Here is a 20,699-nt window from a genome sequence, read left to right as displayed (position 1 = left end):
GACCAAAACTTACCTGTATTACTGAGCTATTTTACACATACAATCAGTATTGTTAAAATTATTGACACTGACGAAGGCTATTTGTTAACCCGATATATTTGTCAACACGATTTTATAACATCAGCTTCGTATATTACCATCTTATATTAGTACCGTTGTGCAAATCTTTAGACTTATATAATTTTTTCCTTATCTGCGCAGTATCGTCTATCCTAGACGACCGATATATATTAAATTTGGTGGTTGGTCTTTTTTATAGACTTCTATATATATATTTGTATAGGGGTCCAAATACAGCACAAACATCATTTTCCAAAAGACCAAATGAGTAAAAAAGTACATTTTAACAAAACGCATTTGACTAGCAGGTCGAACAACTGGTGTTCTTAAACCCTGCTGACTGCCATTGGCGATTGCCAAATAAACGGATCACAAGATGTAACAAAACAGAACTTATTATTAAATTATTACTAAACAAAAAACAATAAACTTGAGGAAAAGATGGTATACCGCAATATATATAGGTATTTTGAATTGGTAGTTTGGCACCTTAAACAGGGTATATGCTGGGGAGGGAAAACAGACAACCTACCATGTTGTATTGGTTCTTCAAAGGGTAAGAAACTGTGACATTCTGTCTACATGAGGCATTACGTTTAACGCCCCTTCTAACAGGACTCGACCTGAATATATATTGCGCACAGCACAATGGGATACCCCCTTCCGCATGGATTTTTTTAACGGACTGGAAATTTCCTGGTATTCATATTTCTGTACCACATTTCATCCTCGTAGTCGGTACTAGTTATAAAAGAATCGGGAAATTTAAATATAACTATCTTTTTTTTGCTGTGCATTAAAGTTATAAGTATCAAGCTCCGTCATTGCTAAAGTGAGAAAAATGAAGGAAAGAAAGTCAACGATTTTGACGACACAACTTTATCATATATGTTATTGTAAGTAAATGTAATAAATGACGTATCCTGTTTTTGTAACAGGTGAAAAATCGAATTAGACATTTGAATAATAGGTGCAAACTATCTAAATGAATGACAATGCGACACGTCTAGTTCAAAGGGTGCAACAAGTCACCTTCGGCGTCTTATAGTACAATATACATTTGTAGTATAATAAATTTGAAAACATAATATGTATTTCCTGGTCATGAAAAACGAATTCAGCAGTAATGGATTTTTAACGTGTGACATTTTTCGTTTTTAATTTGTCGATAAACTTTTCATACGTAAGGTAAGTATTATTATTAAAACTGTTTAATGGTTCCGAATTTTAAAATATCTTCTATTACAAATTTTAATTTGACCAAGGATTTGAATTTTGTATGATTTCAGAATCTCTTAAAATGTTTCTTTTTCCAGCTTATTCTTAATGTAAAGAAGAAGCCTAAGAGTCAATCCCCCCTGAATGTCATTCACACTCGGGCCGTGTCTATCTTTACTTAATTTACTTGAATGGACTGGTGAGCTGTTTGGCTAACTTCCAGTGGCAAATTTTTCATGCATATATAAAGTGGTTCGGGATGAAGGGTAAAAAAGTCGACTTCCACTGTAAAAGGACTGTATATTAGACGTGTTAGAAAAGTCAATACGATTTTGACGCTGATGTTAAATACCAATCCCACTACAGGCTATTGTGGGGACCATCTCAAAAAGCACAGCTTATCATTCATTAAAACTACCTGTATGGGTTTGTTTAATAATGCTGAGATGATTTTTGAACAATAAAATGATAACAATTTATTCCGCAATACACCGAGGAGGATCCAGCAAAACAACATTATTAGGTCTTTCCACTTTTCGGTGGAAAGACCTATTGTATTTGTTCTGATTTTTTTTTTTTTTTCTTCTTCCGCCACTTTTATTTCTTGCGTATAAATTTTGTTTCGCAAGATGTCGCTTAGATGTTTGGTATATGATATTGAACAGTTTATGCGCCTTTGAAATTTACCCTGCGTAACCGAATACTTTTCTTGAAGGACTTATCTTCCCGAACACTATTTTCCTTGTGACTGCATCTCCTCCGTAACCGTATAAGAAAGCGACAAATTTATTTTATAAAATTGCTCGTTATATCCTTCGCATGATTTGTCCAATTTTGACCGAAGCCATACGAACAATCCATATGAGAGTTATTTCCCCTTATGCATTTGATATAAGTGATATGCATTTCTATCTCGTAAACCATAAGTGATAGAGACCTAGGATCTTTTGATTTCAGGTCCTTGGTCCAAAAAAAAGAAAATAAGGTCAAGGTCAGAGGTCGAGGTCATATTTTAAGTTTTGGCTTATTTTCAATTCTTTTCAAAAACCGTATAAGATATCGACAACATATTTTTACTAAATTGTAAGTTGCGACATGTCGTAACACATAAATTTTGGTTAAAAGGGTACACTAACATTAAATTTGAGTTTTCTCCCCTCTTATATTAAAAATTAGGCATATAGTGATATAATTCATTAACCATATATAATTTAGACCTATAGTCTTTTGATTTGAAGCCCTTGGTTTATGAACTTGAAATTGAGCTCAGGGTCAAAGGTAAATTTGACGTTCTAGATATTGACCTTTGCTTTTACCTCATATGTATACATGTTAAAGCCATGGGACTTTTTGCATTACGTTGCAAGTCACTTGAACATGGATAAGCCAACCGGAAGTGACCATGTGCAAACCGAAAGTAGCTATTTTTTTGTACTTATTTAATGTAAAAGTATATTAAACCATATATTTTTGGAATCAGTATCAAGTAAACTATAAAAAAAAACCCAGAAGTGACATTTTTCAAACCGGAAGTAACAATTTATTTCACTTATTTAGAAAAAAAATGTATAGAAACCATATATTTTTGGAATCAGTGTACAATAAGCTATCATTTGACGCTGGATATGATATTTTAAACCGAATTGTTATAGTTCTATATCAAAATAGATCTTTATGGGTGGAAAGACCTTCAATTGTTCTCTGAACAATTGGTTTTTAATTATTATCAATATTATCATAAAATTGCATTGTTTCATAGTAGTGATCGATTAAGTTTAAGACCGTTGTTGACCCATTTCTTTCTAATTTGTTGAATGACTACAAGGAAAATCTGTAAAGTGATCAAAATAAATGAATACAAAAAACACTGCAATCAAATCACATTCGAATCCGATTTTTCTCGAGCCTGCGACTTCTGTCGCAGAAAGCTCGACATAGGGATAGTGATCCCGCGGCGACGGCGGCGGCGGCGTTAACAAACTACTTAAAAGCTTTTTATTTTAGAAGGTGGAAGACCTGGATGCTTCATACTTTGTATATAGATGCCTTATGCTATGAAATTTCCGTCTGTCATATGTCCATTGTCCTTAATTAACCTCATTTTCATGGTTCAGTGACTACTTGAAAAAAAAGTTAAGATTTTTTGTAATGTTAATTTCTCTCTTATTATGAGTAATAGGATAACTATATTTAGTATGTGCGTACCTTGCAAGGTCCTCATGCCTGTCAGACAGTTTTAATCTGACCTCGACCCCATTTTATGGATCAGTGAACAAGGTTAAGTTTTCGTGGTCAAGTCCATATATCAGATACTATAAGCAATAGGTCTACTATATTTGGTGTATGGATTGATTGTAAGGTGTACGTGTCTGTCTGGCATGGTTCATCTGACCTTGGTCTCGTTCTCATGGTTCATTGGTCTATTTAAAATTTTCTTGGTTAAGTTTGTTTCTTAGAAACTATAAGCAATAGGTCAACTATATTTGGTGTATGGAATGATTGTAAGGTGTTCATGTATTTCCTGTTAGGTTTATCTGACCTTGGCCTCATTTTCTGGGATCATGTTAACGTTATGTGATACTTGTAGTAAAGCTTTATATTTAGGACTATCAAAATAAAATCAATTATCAGTAAAGCAGGCGAGACATAACAGCGTGTGCACTGTTGTTTTACTATACATCAATTTTTGTTCAAAATGTTCCTTTATTTGAAAATTATTTAATATATACTTTTCATGTCGGGGCCTTCATAGCTTTTGTGCGGGATGAGTTTTGCTCCTTGTTGGGGTCATACGGTGACCTATAATTGCACACATTACGTTATTTTGTATCTGGTAGATAGTTATCTACTTTGACAATCATACCACATCTCATTATTTTTACATCATTTTCTAGAATAGAGAAATGTGTAGCTTAAAAAATCTAATAAAAAAAAACTAGAAATATGTGTACTTGACAAGTAAAAAACATAAAAGAATGAAACAAAGGCGTATTCAATTTTAATATCTATTTATTTTAATTTAATGTAATACTGAAAAGGAAAAATACCTAAAAAAAACGCTAAAATGTGTGAATTAATTATTCTAATTCACATTTTAACTGACGTTTTTTTCTTTCTATCAACTTTTGTCAATTAGTTTTTTCGGACAAAATATGTTATCGATCTAAATTTTAAAAAGATTACTACATTTTGGTCCTTATTCAAGCATGTTAAATTTACGTTTCGGTGAAGGGTCGGAAGTTTTTATTCTTGGTATCCACGGATTCCTCCACCAACAAAACAGATCAGCACGATTAAATTGAGATATTGTTGAAAGTGGCGTTAAAATTTCATATGGAGAAGTTAATTTTTTTATCTTTGGATAAGGAGGATAGCTTGAAAATGGAATAGTCATGTTCACCTCTTGCAAAGCCTGCTAAATTATATGTCGGGCAATTTTTTTTTTTTTTTTCGATTTTCTTCATTTTGTTTTGCCTCATATTCACTATACACTCCGCTTTCTAAATTGGACGGTACATAGTGATGGGTGGATGGATCCACCCGTCCGTTCTTTCGTCCTTTTGTCCATTCATGGCATTCATACCCAGATAGTAGTCGACAATACGAATCACATACGGCTCTTGAAAAGTGGTATTCTTTGAACATTAAAACGATGCGCAGCAAGACAACCTTCTTCCAAGAATTGACAGCAACTTGGAATTGGATTTTTCCTCAAAACTGTGTTAATTTATGTGATAAGATTTATGCGAACCTTCTACCAATTGTTACGCCATATAGGAGACACAAAATAATACAAAACCGCACAGGGAAAAAAGAAAACGCAAAAAAACTAAATATTGAAAAATTTCATAATGTCAAGTTTATGTCGGACACGCCACCAGACGTTAAAATATATTAAGGGTTGTTGGAACTTTATATAGACATCCAAGACATGAATCAAATCAAATTGTTGAATTGTACGTGTGCTGGACTTGTGGAGAGGCAAACTGAGTTATTTGACTATTAAACATATTCTACTAATAATAATTTAATGTTTATATTTGGACTTGTGGCCATACAATCCGTCATTCCCATTCTTGACCCCTACATATATTTTGTTTTCAAAGTTTTGTTTTGCACTCCGAAATCAAACAAATGTAAATGAATGTATGAAAATCTGCTTAAGGCCAATGCAAGTCTTAAAATTTGGAGTCGACGTTAACCGTTCGCTTCATATTGTATCAAACACACCACAAAGCTTAACTAGACTACGCCGGTCTACTTTTCAATGCAATTACATTTTGAGAAAGTCCACACCTAAATTTTGTATCGGTATTGTTATTTAACATCAACGCAGTATTTAAATCCCTTTCCTAACACGTCTATTAGATAGCTGAAAAAAGTTTGCCTTGTAACAGGTCACTTAGGGATTTGCCCGAAGAGTTGACTTAAATGTTATTTGGTGTGCAAAGAGTGTGACATTCTTAACAAGCGGATCATAGTTAACGCCACCGGCATGCAGACTGCAAATGACTGTATTCATACAATCCGCACTGTCAAGCATGAGTTTTCATCTCGAATGGGAGAAGTCCAGCGATAAACATATTACCCTACTGCACTTTGAGGTTGTTTTATACGGTGTACGGTTTTGGTTTTGCTCATTGTTAAGACCGTATGGTGATCTATAATTGCTTACATCTATGTAAGTTAAGGCCCATCGAATATGAAAATCTAACACGTTTTATTAAACCTTTTTGATAAAGTCTGTCATATATTTACAGGGCAATATTCTGTCAGATATTCGTATCTCGTTTCTTTTTTATTCTGTCTTACACTTTTGCCACATGCATTTACACGTCTTGTATTTAAAAGAAAATACATAGAATTTCTCTAATTCTTTGGCAATTTAACCCTTTCTGGACACATTGTTTAAAAATAATTAATCAACATGTGGTTGTAAATGATTTCAATAGAAGATTGGCTGAGTTATCATAACCGTTATCAGCTTCCTGAATTAATCGAAATGTGCTGACAGCTGTTAGAGAAATTGACAACTTTGTGGAATGTGGAAGGCACCCGAAGGTTTTTTTTTCGTTTAACTAAAATGAAAATGTATTTGACAATCATTAGTGAAACAGATTATTACATAGTAACTCGTGGATATCGGATTTTTCCAATCTCGATAGTTAGATTATCGAAATTTAATTCAACTATCTCGATTGGATAAATCCAAAAATCCACTGGTACCAATGTAAGAATTTATATATAACCTTCAGCCCTGGCAAGCGAATAATAAACTAGAATCATATTCACGCTATAATAACACATAGAAAGATTCCGGATTGATAGACATATCCGTACAGATTATAAAAGAATAAGCATGAAATGTTAAAGAATGATAATAATTGTTTGTCATTCCCGGGGCCTTTTATTATAGTTAACTATGCGGTATATGAATTTTGTTCATTGTTGTAGGATGCACATCTGTTATTATTGACATCTTTTCCCTTGGCATTAATGGATACTTGTTTCAGTAATAGTTATCCCATGAGGACGCGGTGTGTCAGTGTAAGATCATCCCGATGGCCGGAGGCCAGAGGGTGATCTTACACTGACACACCAAGTCCGAATGGGATAACTATTTTACATCCCAGCTGTTCTAGATTAGTTAAAAAACCATTTACGCTTCATAAAATCTAGTTTAGAACGCCACACAATAATAATAATATACTTTATATATTACTATGTAGTATATACCTTTTATGAACCTCGGACACAGTGTTTGAATATGTTAAATTAACACAAATTTGTATCCAGTCGTCCTGCTGTAGGGGTATGACTCGTGGTCTATATGTAAAGATAAAAAATAAGACTCGTGGTCTATATGCTAAAGGTCATGAGTTCGATTCCTAGCATAAACACTGTTTTTTTTTGTTTTTAGCATAAATTTTGATAGTTAGTCTTTTCCGTATAAATACTTCTAAGTTTTATTGTGGATTTGACATTCCCGCCAAAATGTTACAGAACAAAGGAAAGCATGCAGAACAAAGAAACTCAAGCCAGGGTGATCTGGTAGGGGTGACCTGAGCCAGATTACCCCTGGTAGAACAAAGGAGGTGGAATGTAATTGGCTATTAAATTACAAATCCAAATGTTTATAAAGGAGATTTGTATTTTCATCAAATGAGCTCGCAAGGACCATAGTACAGTATCGACATTATTTACGATTAAAAAAGTGCAAAGTATAAACTTTTTGAAAACACATAGCAACTCTCTCTAAATATATTGATTATTATTAGATTAGAATACCTCCATTCCAAGCACATCTCAAATCTAAACACATCTATCAGTTATATGTTTACTTAGATTGTAACGTGTTCCTGTATATTTTTTCTTCCCGTCTTGGAATAAATGGCAGATTTTCCTGTTTGATTTTAAATTACTTTTTCGTAGATGGAAACAACAGGAAGCTGGGTGAACATGTTTGATAATATGACATCGACGCAAAATAGTGGATCATACAATGTCACAGCAGATTTAATGGCGACAGAAGATGGCGATCCGACTAAAAGATTCATAAAAAAGACATCAGACATACTAATGATTGTCATTTTAGCCGTAATAATGATGTCGCTCGGTTGTACCATAGAAACTACAAAACTACTGCAGCAGATAAAGAAACCAGTTCCTGTCATTATTGGAATGGTATTGCAATTTATAGTATATCCGTTAACGGCATTTGGATTTGCACATGCGTTTCAATTGAATAAGTATGATGCACTGGGATTACTTATTCTAGCAACCTGTCCTGGAGGAAGTTTATCTAATTTGATTACTTTCTATTCATCCGGAGATGTGTGTTTGAGGTAATGTTTTATGTATTTATATCAAAATAAATCATTTGAGTGTATACAGAAAACACAAGTATTATAATGAATTCGATAATCTTCGGGTTTCTTTAAAAAAAGAGACGAAACCAAGGGACAATTAAAAATCACGTTCCAAAAAAAAGACAACACGATGGCCAAAAAGAAAATCGACGAAAAGAAAAAACATCAATAACAAACATAGAAAACTAAAAATTGAGCAGCACTTTAAAAATCTGGGGGTGAACGCAGGTGCCCTGGAGGGTCAGTTCCTGCTCCGGATATAGCACCCGTTGTGTTGTTCATGCAAATAAAAACATTTCGTTTACAGTCACCATCACGAATTGGTTGACTGATACGATGTATCGGTGTCTCCAGTATCAGATCACTGGACACCAGTAAAGTCGTCTTATCTGTAATTTTGCCATTTTTGTTTTCGCATGGCGGGTGACGCTATAGCAAGAGACGGTTATCTTGTCGACGCACCAGGTCTCGGTCCTATAAGAGTTCATGCGATTCACTCAGTCTTTGTTTGTTACCTTGATTTGTGACTGCCTAATTGATTTAAAAGATTTGAACATCGACAAACTACTGTCACCTTCATTTACTACCATTCGATGTTATCGGAAAAACTGTAAAACTTTCAGTACACCCATTACTGATACCTATTTTGAAAGTAACTTGACTATCATCACAGATGTCAACAAATTAAAATTATTCAAAATCTATGGTCGACACAATAGGATTCACGGTTATCGAACATATACAAAACCTTCAGTTCACACCGTGTCTATAGATGGTTTGTTATCCTCGGTTCATAAACCTTTGGGAATCCACTATATTCAAACTAAGCTCTTTTCACACCTTTATCAAAGCTCAATTCACTTTTTCAAGAGGCCCAAAACACTCCCACAGTTTTCCACCAAAAATCTGTGCAGAAAACAACACATGATTACCTCAAATGTATAACTACAACTATCATTTTATATACCTTCAACAAACCTATTGCTTTTAACATTTTCCACAACAAGAGGGTATTAGAGACATTTACTCTGAGGGATGTAAAATCAATCCTCCCAATTGATCTTGTTCATCGTCCCCCTTCAAATATAGTCCCGCTGGTCGTATTATAACTGCAGACATCGTGGCATCTTAAACAATGAACAACTTAGCCAACGGCCTGAAATATGGACTTCCCGAGCCCATCAATTGGAACAAGAACTTCAGGTTACTGGTAGATGCAGTTGAGGACTATGGTAGAAAATGATTAAAGCGCAAACCAGATGAACCAAAACCTGACACTTTATCTCAATGGATCTGTGCGGTCATTCATTTAGAAGTGCATTCAAAATCTTCGATGTACTATGAGCCTATGGGATTTTTACTATTTCAAGAAGCCCAAGAATGTGGATGCTTTATCCTTTCTTTTTAGAAAAATGTTGTTCAAGCAGACAAAATTGTTGTTGTTCAAGCAGACAAAATTGTTGCTGTGTAAACTGACAAAACCTCGAACAATATTGTTTTTATATGCAAAATACATTATTTAGAATGTCTCATTAACGAAAATGGAATTCACAGCAGAACTTGGAATCCAAATATGTAATAAAAAGAATAACGTAGCGCATGAGTTAATTATTAGTGTTGTTCGGTCACGAGTTGAATATTTTTCGATATTTGAATTCTTTGATTAGTTATTCTTTTTTATTACATTGATAATGGGCTTTTTAATGGAAATAAAGTAGAAAATGTAAGGAACTATATCTTTTTCTACGCATTCACAATTTGTTTTGATGCAACGTCGTCGACAACGTCTTGACAACGCCTATTGTTGTTTGACGTCAGATGAGTGAAATAACCGAGTTTATTTCACATGTGAAATTATCGGTTTTTATTTCACAGGGAAACCACGATAATTCATTGCAAGCAATGTAATAAAACTGCTTATATTAGAGAAGTATATGCAATTTCAAGAAGCAGTTATGTTTTGGAACTTGAAGTTTATGAGGTTCGAGGTTCCACTTGTTGACAATGATACAAAATGGACCTTCCGTGCATACGACTCCACATGATGTATCACAGGTCTCATATTCATTTGAAACATGACATTGAAGTACAACAACTTATAAATAATGATAGTATGATCGTGAGTAGCCACACGTGAAGGGGATTCTCCATACACCAGTTAAGTATTTTTATTTTTATCCTTTTTTTATTATTAAATGTTACATGTATAAATATTATGATTATGATTATGCAAAAAGAATAATTCAGTCATTATTTCCATCTAATTTCAGCGTTTGCATGACAACAGTTGCCACAACAGTTGCAATAGGAATGATGCCATTGAACTTGTGGGTGTATTCCCGTAGTTTCATTACATCGACGCTTACTGTGCCATACGTCATCATAGTCATCTCCTTGGTTACGATACTTGTTCCTGTAGCTATTGGAATGGTTATCTTGAAGAAGCTACCAAAGCTCGCGACATATATTTTGAAGGTATTCTTTTATTTTAATGTGTACCAAACAAGAATCCTGAAGTTAATTGTTATGCTTACTGAGGCACGATAGAAAGGTCATGTGACCAACTAATTCCTTCAATTATTTATCAACAAAATGTACCATTCAGATAGGTTTGAAAAATTGTAAAAAAAAAATAACTTGAGAGGCAAAATAACTATAAAAGTTAATCAAACTCAGAAGTCGAAAAAAAACTGACAACTCCTTGGCAAAGAGAGGCGAAAGATACCAAAAGGGAATTCAAACTCACAAGTCGGAAATAAACTGACAACGCCTTGGCAAAAAGAGGCGAAAGATACCAAAGGGACATTCAAACTCACAGTGCGGAAAATAGACTGACATCGACATGGCAAAGAGTGGCGAAAAATACCAAAGGGACATTTAAACTCACAAGTCGGAAAATAGACTGACAACGCCATGGCAAAGAGAGGCAAAAGATACCAAAGGGTCATTCAAACTCACAAGTCGGAAAATAGACTGACAACGCCATGGCAAAAAGAGGCGAAAGATACCAAAGGGACATTCAAACTCACAAGTCGAAAAAAGACTGACAACGCCATGGCAAAGAGAGGCGAAGGATACCAAAGGGACATTCAAACTCATGAGTCCAAAATAAACTGACAACGCATGGCAAAAAAAAAAAGAAAAGACCAAAAGACAAACAAAAGTATACAAAACACAACATAGAAAACTAAAGACTGAGCAAAACGAGTCCCACCAACATCCGGGTGAATGCCAGTTGCTCTGGAAGGGTAAGTAGATCCTGATCAACATGTGGCACCCGTCGTAGCTCTTAATAACTCTTTATTATTGTTATTATTTTTTAGGCTGGAGGAGTGCTTGGAATGCTTTTCATTGTAATAGTACTTGCCATAAATATGTATCTGTATCCCGGATTGTTCAGTTCAGATTGGAAAATGATTCTTTTAGCAATTGTTCTACCGTGGTTTGGACTGTCTGTCGGATATGCAGGTTCCAGAATTGCATGTCTTTCTCACAAACAATGTCGAACCATCGGCATCGAGGTATCATCGCAGAATGTTGCCCTGTCAACTACTTTAATATATTTATCCTTTGAAACGGATGATGCAACAAAAATAGTTGTCTTTTCTTTGATCTTTGGAGTATTCTCAGTTACTTCGCTTACAATATTCACTCTTCTCTACAGAATATACATTAACTGTGTCACAAGAAAGAAGAAATCGTTGAATGAAAACGAATCAAAGGAAAAGAAGGAAAATATTTACCAAATTTCCATAACAATTGCTTCTCAAGATTGAAATGGGAATTAATATGGTGTATCAGAAACATATGATACAAGAGATTGGTAACTCCCCGAACTATAGTATAATGACGCGACCACCACTTAACCTTCGCAAGAATGTATTTGATATATGATATATTATAAAGTCATTCATTTTTATGGAACATAATTTATTCTAATATGGAAAGCTTATTTTGCGAAATAACTCACTGATCCGTGCTATAACTATTAGGAAACGAGTGTAATGTTAATTGGAATTATAAAAACGAAGAGTATCTCGTATGATGAAACATGTTGATACATGAAATTAATATGCTTACCATAAGTAGTTCAAAGTAATATAAATATGACATGCGAAGAATACAATGGTAGTGAAGACGTAAGATATACATTTTGTATATCTTATTTTGAAAATTTACTTTTCTATTTATCATCGTCATAAATGTGTACAGCCTATTTTATGTCGACATCTTTCAGTGTAAAATACAGCTTATATAAATAAGATGTGGTAAAAATTTCAAAGAGACAATTGTCCGCCAGACACCAACGGACGAGGATGTATACAACGTTTTGATTCTATTCTGTAGCTACAAGACATCTAGTCTTGCATTAAAATATTTTATCTTGGTGAATTTTCTTTTATGTTTGTTTTACATTTCTTGACAATCCAAGATGCATTGGTGTTCATCCCCTGTTTCTGAAATGTCACTTATTTCACATTAACAATCTTGTCAGTAATGATCCTTCAAATACGTTTTATCGGCAATGAGTGATTTGAGATTTTATAACATTTTTGAGTTATATTATATCACAATCTCCAACTATATAAAAAAAAAGCCTTTAGAGACCACGTATTTTTAAAAATACTATTGTTTTTACATTTTTTATATACGTCGTTCTAGAGTCAAGCATACTGTTTACATCGTACGCCTGTCTTTACTACCTTGCATTACATTATATTTGGACCTTTTTATAAAACCATAATAGATTTTCATTCTTTGACATTTCAAACTAAGATAGTCGTGATCCAAAATTAAATTAATCTGTGCAATTTTCATTTTCCAAATGCTTTATTTCAGGAAATAAATTAAAATTTGTAATCAATAAAAGAAAGCTTTCTACTTAACGAGTTAAAATCTTAGAGCTAGATTACGGAACTGACTTAAATTTCACTATTCGTGCGGGTGCACTCGACTCCAATCTTCATTGACTAGGATTGTCAGTTTTCCTATCGAAGGTCGGTGGTTTTCTCCGGGCACTCCGGCTTCCTCCACCAATAAAAACTGTCCGCCACGAAATAGCCTAAAAGCGGTGCTTTAAAGTGGCGTTAAAATTCCAAAAAATCAAAAAAATTCGAAATCAATTTCGCTATAATTCATTAGTAAGTTCTTTATTTAGCATATTCAGGACAAAAGAAATAAACACATAACAATTTAAGGCAGGTTCTGAAAAGTGGGTTGACCATGCAGATAGTGGAGAAAATTTGACCAACTTTAGCATGGCTTTTTTGATGCCTGATGAAAGATTTTCTGCTGATCCGTCACCCTTTGGATGGCAAATTCCATGAAACATTGCCAGCATGTTATATTTGATGATCGGTGATGTTTTTCTATCGTGAAATATATGAAAAAGTTGATTCAAAGATTTAAATAACAGTGGACTGTAACATGATTCTTTGTTTTACATCTTCAACGACAGAAAGACCAATTGTTTAATGCCTTTCCCGCAGTATTTCTTTTTATTTTCCAGTATGGATTTTGCTCATTGTTGAAGGCTATACGATGACCTATAGTTATTAACTTCTATGTCATTTGGTCTCTGGTAGAGGGTTGTCTCAATGGCAATCATACCACATCTTCTTATTTTTATGAGTATAACAATCTAAAGAAAACCGTTCAAACAATGCTTTTTAAATTATGATATGTTGCTACTTATGCACTTATGTAGGTAAGATGTCGATATAGACGATTTTAAATGTTATGGTCCCTGATTAGTATGCAAGGGGCGCTTTATGTCTTTTCCGTGCAATAACTTGAAAGCTCTCCAACCAAGGTTTTTGTAATATAGATATTTTTTTACTGCTAACAAAATGAAGGTCAAGATTGATATTGACAATTTTCACCTTTGTCGTTCAGGATTTATAGTCCTTTATTTTTTTACATGGCATTTAATGTCGATTTTGATATATAATAACTTGAGAACGCTTAATATAATCTTAAAAAATTTGTTTCAATTTTTCATGTTTTTTACCTAAATGTAGTGTTACTATGTAATTTTAGATCTTTGATTGATTTTTTTCAAAACTGTTACAGATTCATAGATGCTTGTTTCTATTTAAAGACTTTATATTGAATCAAATGTCTGTTGTTATTTGTGTTTTTTCGATAGTCGATGTTTAAAAAAGGTGATAAATTATTGTGTGTTTCTAACTTAACTTTAACAGATTTTCAAATGCAGTGCGTCCAACCATCCAGATATAGCAAACCGTCTTTATCCATCTTTCAGGTTTATAAGCCTATTATCATTAATATACAATATAAGATCAATGTCAGAAAATTATCAACTTTTTTGTATAAGGCTTAGAAACTTGAGAAGGGCGAGGTTTACTGAGCCTTTAAACTGTTTCATGCCGAATACAAAAAGGTTGATATTTTCTGACACTGACCTAATATTGATTTTATACCGCAACTGAAAATGACTACAAGTATCGTTATGAAAATGTTAACACAAAAATTAAACGTATTTCCATTCATAAAAACACACCAAATTGTGAAGAAAAGTAACGTGACATGAAATCGACATTGCACGATCAATTTGTTACTATAATTAGTAGATAAAGACAACAGGAAGTGTTCTAGCTGCAGTATACATGAGATTTCACATGCACAGTCAGATAGATAATTGAAATGACAGCGTTCATTATTGATTCTCGTGAGCCTTTACACTAGTGCCGAGAATAACCAAGTTCTTTACTAGTATGATCAAGACATTCCGTCAGCATACATCAGAGTACAACGTTTAAAAATTTGGTAAGGCAAGATTTATTTGAGAATTTTCATTAAACTTTGAAATTGCTATACCATCGGAATAAAAATGTAAACAATAGTTTATCTTAAACAGTTACAATGATGGTTAATATCAATGACATAAACGACAGTGACCCTTTTCTTTTTAACTTCCCGACATATAACTTTGTTTTATTGTCAGAAGGACCATCAATTGGAACCAAAATAAGAATACAGGCAAATGGCGCGATAGACAGAGATACCTGCCGTGTCTATGATCTAAACATATTTCTGGATGGAATAACAGGGTTGAAACTTGTACCGAAATAAGTCTTAGACAGTGAGCACAAACTGGATGACATCTAACACTTGTCATTAAAAATGGTAGTTCGTCTTCTGAATAATAAATTTACGTCAAAATTAGTGATATCAATGATGGTCCTATGAAATAAGTAAAATAACAAAAATACCGGACTCCAAGGAAAATTCAAAACGGATAGTCCCTTATCAAATGGCAAAATTAAAAGCTCAAACAAATCAAGCGAATGGAAAACAATAGTATGAAATCACTATGACAGAGATACTATTGTAAACGCTAAGATTTCCACCATTGCAGCCGAAGATCAGACTTGGAGGCGAACGATAGGAAGACATTTAAGTTATCATCCCATCAGTGTAACACGATTCTTGATCTGTTTGCAATACACAGTGAAACTGGAGAGTTGCCGTTCATCATTGAGGCAGAACCAAAAATAGTTGAAGGCAGTGATAAAAGAAATCAACCTTTCAAAATACGAACTAATGCGATTATCTATTTAGATACTTATGGAATCTGATTGCTGTTGGTTTAATTCCTCTCTGTCTCTTAAAATCGTAGTTATAGGCAACAAATGTATATAGTACGAACTCATAAGTTACCGCCTGTTTTTGTTGTAAACAACATACCACTTTGGGATAGATAGATCTTAACAAATTTTTGGATGGAGCAACATAAGTTGTTGAAGAAAATCAGTAACACAATAAAAATGCAAGCTCAAGTAAAGGTGATATTTGAAATGTTGCAATTTTCGCATTAATGGTCCGGGAACACAATTATTGTCCTCTGATTACGAATATAGTCCCAAGTGTAGACAGTGTATTATCCAAATTTTTTTAATTCATCTTCAATTATTTTTTTATATATTTTATGCATAAAATAGTAAGTAGGGTAATGAAATTACGTGTAAACAGATTTGTTTCATGAATCTTAAGGTAAAAAGGGAATATCTTCTTAACATAACATTGTCCATATTTAGAGATAGAACTCGTAAAATTTCCATAACTGTGATCTAATTTGTCCAAAAAGTAAAACAGTATACTGCAAAAATCATATTGAGATAGAGCAGGTGCGATTTTATAAATTTGTATTTATTGTCTAAAAGACATGCACTACGAAATAACTGTGTTATTGGGCCAAATAAAAGGAACGCATTAATTTCGGAATTTAAATTTATTTATTTTAATTGCTTTCACACACACTACCTAAAGGGATAGCTTGTGTAAAAGTGTTGTCTCCAGGTTTTCCTCTAATCCAGCATCAAAACCTGGTGCAGAGAAATTTTTGCTCATGAATACTCTTTAACTGCGTACTTTATTTGCCTATACAACTTTTTTTAGATTCGAGCGTCACTGATAAGTCTTTTTGTAATCGAATCGCGCGTCTGGCGTACTGAATTTTAGCCTGGTATCGATCATAAGTTTATTGCCTGTGTGGAATGTAAAATTTGATAGTCACGTTCGTTTTGGCTGTGTGGAATGTATGAATTTGCAGTCACATCCGGTTTGATGTGTGGAATATATATGTATACGCAGTCAGGTTCGTTTGACTGTGTGCGATGTATAAATTCGCTGTAACGTTCGTTCGACTGAGTTGTTGTTACACCTCAATATTACTCAAAAAAGACAACATCGAGTTCATATACAATATTTATATATTGCAAACATGTAACCAACTTTTCACATCGAGCAACAACCTTAAAACTGACCAGAATATACATTAAACCTGTCTTTATCTTTGAATGTTAAACATATTAAAATGATCAGAAACTTTAAGTGTTCTACAGTGGCGACTTTATGGCCATAGATAAATAGCACTAATTAATTGCGACAGTTCTATAGAGTTCATTCAGATGGTAAGAAAATATAACTATTTAACGGTTAACAGGTGTCACAGTTAAAGTTCTTGTAATGTCTATTACACAAATAATATTAAAATTAGCCTTTTAACAGTTGTATGGAGTGAATAAATTCGCAGTCGCGTCCGTTTGGCTGTGGGGGAATGAACAAATTCGCTGTCACGTCCGTTTGGCTGTGTGGATTGTTTAAATTTGCTGCCACGTCGGTTTGGTTGTGTGGATGTGAAAATTCGCTATAGATTTCGTCCGTTTTGCTGTGCGGGGAGTATAAACTCCCTGTCACGTCCGCTTGGATGTTTGGATATATAAATTTGCTATAGATTTCGTCCGTTTGACTGTGCTGGATGTATAAGTTCCCTGTCACCTCCGTTTTGTTGTGTGGAATGAATAAATACGCAGTTGCGTCCGTTTTGCTGTGTGGGATTTATAACTACCAATCATGTTCATTTAGCTCTGTGGAATGTATAAATACGCAGTCGCGTCTGTTGGCTGAGTAAAATGTATATAAACGCAGTCAAATCGTGCGTTAGCACCAAACATTTAGACAAAAGAAAGAAATGCAACTTCTTACGCTATATCGATATAAAATTGAGAATGGAAATGGGGAATGTGTCAAAGAGACAACAACCCGACCATAGAACAGACAACAGCAGAAGGTCACCAACAGGTCTTCAATGCAGCGAGAAATTCCCGCACCCGGAGGCGTCCTTCAGCTGGCCCCTAAACAAATATATATACTAGTTCAGTGATAATGAACGCCATACTAAACTCCAAATTGTACACAAGAAACTAAAATTAAAAATATTACAAGACTAACAAAGGCTAGAGGCTCCTGACTTGGGACAGGCACAAAAATGCGGCGGGGTTAAACATGTTTATGAGATCTCAACCCTCCCCCTACACCTCTAGCCAATGTAGAAAAATAAACGCATAACAATACGCACATTAAAATTCAGTTCAAGAGAAGTCCGAGTCTGATGTCAGAAGATGTAACCAAAGAAAATAAACAAAATGACAATAGTACATAAATAACAACAGACTACTAGCAGTTAACTGACATGCCAGCTCCAGACTTCAATTAAACTGATTGAAAGATTATGTCTTCGTCATATGAATATCAGGCACAATTCTTCCCGTTAGGGGTTTAGTATCATACCATCATAACATATATGAGAAGAACATAACCCGTGTCATGCCAACAACTGGTTTTTAAATAAATGTGTTTAGTGCCGATGCAAAGACCCTATAAGTGAATCAATATTAACGCCAAAATATGCAATCTTTAATGACTTGACAACAGTATCGTAACTATATCCCTTCTTAATAAGTCTGTTTAAAGGTTTTGTTAGCTTCAGAGGTGAATACTGACATTTTTGTGCTTTATAAAGAATATTTCCATTAAAAATTGGATGTGAAATACCTGAACGTATAAGAAGTCTGCATGTTGAGCTATATTTGCGAATGATGTCCTTATACCGATGATAAAATTTAGTAAATGTTTTGACTAGTTTGTGATATCGAAAACCCTGGTGTAATAATTTTTCAGTAATACATAAATTTCTCTCGTTAAAATCTAAAACATTGTTACATACACGAGCGAATCGTACAAGTTGAGATATATAAACACCGTAAGATGGTGACAAGGGAACGTCACCATCTAAAAATGGATAATTAACGATAGGAAATGAAAAATCATCTCTTTTATCATATATTTTAGTATTAAGCTTTCTGTTAATGATATAGATATCAAGATCGAGGAAAGGGTAGTGGTCATTGTTAGTATTAGCTTTATTTAAAGTAAGTTCAACAGGATAAATTTCTTTAGTATACATACTGAAGTCGTCATTATTTAGAGCCAAAATATCATCCAAATATCTAAAAGTATTATTAAATTTGTGTATCAGATGTTGTTTCGATGGGTCTTTGCTGATTTTTGTCATAAATTGTAACTCATAGCAATACAAAAAAGGTCCGCAATAAGTGGTGCACAGTTAGTCCCCATTGGAATTCCGATAACCTGACGATATACGGAATCTCCAAAGCGAACAAAAATGTTATCTAGTAAAAATTCAAGGGCAGATATAGTATCAAAGCATGTCCAATTGACATAGTTTTTTTGTTTATTGCTTCTAAAAAATGACCTAAAAGAGTTTGAACATATATATTCACATTCTGACTTTTTAAATGCCCATTTAATTAGGTGTGTGAATTTTTTCTTAATGAGAATGTGAGGCAATGTGGTATATAGGGTAGAAAAATCAAAACTTTGATCAGATTCAAAATCACCAATATATGCATGTAATATATCAAGTACTTCCAATGTCTACCGAATCGAATCGTTATTGTTATCTGCGTCGTAGCATTTTTATAAATCGAATTGAACAGTGCTAAAAATTTGAACAGAGATCTAAGTTCCAATCCGACTTTGTCTGATAAAATCATACTGTGATTTGCCCTTGACCTGAAAAGAACTTTTTATCAAGTTTGAATGATTGCCATGTATAGATTACTGAATATAGTTGTAACAGGTATGTTTACAACTTTATTTTATTTAGTTTTAATACATCATCAACAATGGTTCAAGAGACACAGCCTCATATAAGTATGATCAGAATAAAGCACGGCTGTGTATTTGATGTAAAATTAGTGGTGTAACGACGATTTACAAACCGGACATCAAAGTCTGGAAATTTGATTTTGAAACATGCTACAATTCAATACTAGAGATGTATAGGTCTTCCGGAATTTTATACACTATGTTGAAGAATTCGCCGGTTGAGAATCTAATGAACAATGGGTAATTTCATTGTTCGTACCCTAAATTAAAAATAATGTCAGGCCATTGGATGAATTTCAATTGTTTTGGATGTTGTTAGCCAATCACAGTGCTTTTAAAAAATATCAACCAGAATACATTAAATCATGAAACGGCTAATTGCTCCTGTATTATAATTTTATTATTCACATACCATAAAGAAAACATTTATTCAGTTTAATCTGTTGACATTTTTGCCCATGCAGGCACGCCATTGGACCCCAACAATGCAAACATTGTTGAGACGTGTCTTCATGTAGGCATTATAAACCTGTAATTCATTTTTGTCGTCTCTCATACTGGTAAGTGTTTTGTCATAAATCAGGCCGTTGTTTTTTCTCGTTTGAATAGTTTCACATGTTGTCCTGTCGGGGCCTTTTATAGCCGACTATACGCTTTGGGTTTTGAACATTATCGTAGGCCGTACGTTAACAATCACGTCATTTGGACTCTGGTAGATAACTATCTCATATACAAATCTCCTTATTCTTATGTTACGTTTTCAAATTTCTTTTTATTTTAGCATGTTTATGCGGATTGGTATTTAATCAATGTCAGAACCACTGGGTATATCATGGACATTCATGTTTTTACTTCAGTTCATATACAATGGATTGGTATTAGGCATCGATAAGTAAAAACGTTTTTGCTAAAGAGTACTTTGAGATATCCAAAAGATAAGTGTATTTTTCTTGGTGATGGTTTCAATATTCATGAGTTTCATCAATTTTTATTTGATGTCTAGCATATATCGATGGTACATGTAACTAGGCGTCCAAATAAAAAAAGACAAAAAGA

The 20,699-nt window shown here is 33.8% G+C and overlaps 2 protein-coding genes across 2 annotated transcripts in view; both read left to right on the top strand.

Moving 5' to 3' along the window:
* The window catches only part of LOC127723898 (sodium-dependent organic anion transporter-like), a 106,261-nt gene that overhangs the window by 933 nt on the left and 84,629 nt on the right, over positions 1-20,699 (top strand). The window lies entirely within an intron of this gene.
* Positions 1-20,699, top strand: part of LOC127723372 (ileal sodium/bile acid cotransporter-like) — an 88,347-nt gene that overhangs the window by 38,926 nt on the left and 28,722 nt on the right. The window contains exon 2 of the mRNA XM_052229949.1: positions 7,711-8,123. Within this exon, the coding sequence (XP_052085909.1) occupies positions 7,711-8,123 (413 nt within the window). The remainder of the gene's footprint in view (positions 1-7,710; positions 8,124-20,699) is intronic.

This window comes from Mytilus californianus, unplaced genomic scaffold (assembly GCF_021869535.1).
Source record: "Mytilus californianus isolate M0D057914Y unplaced genomic scaffold, xbMytCali1.0.p SCAF_13, whole genome shotgun sequence".
NCBI lineage: Eukaryota > Metazoa > Mollusca > Bivalvia > Mytilida > Mytilidae > Mytilus > Mytilus californianus.
Note: the sequence above shows the minus strand (reverse complement) of the source record. Positions and strands in the feature narration are given on the sequence as shown.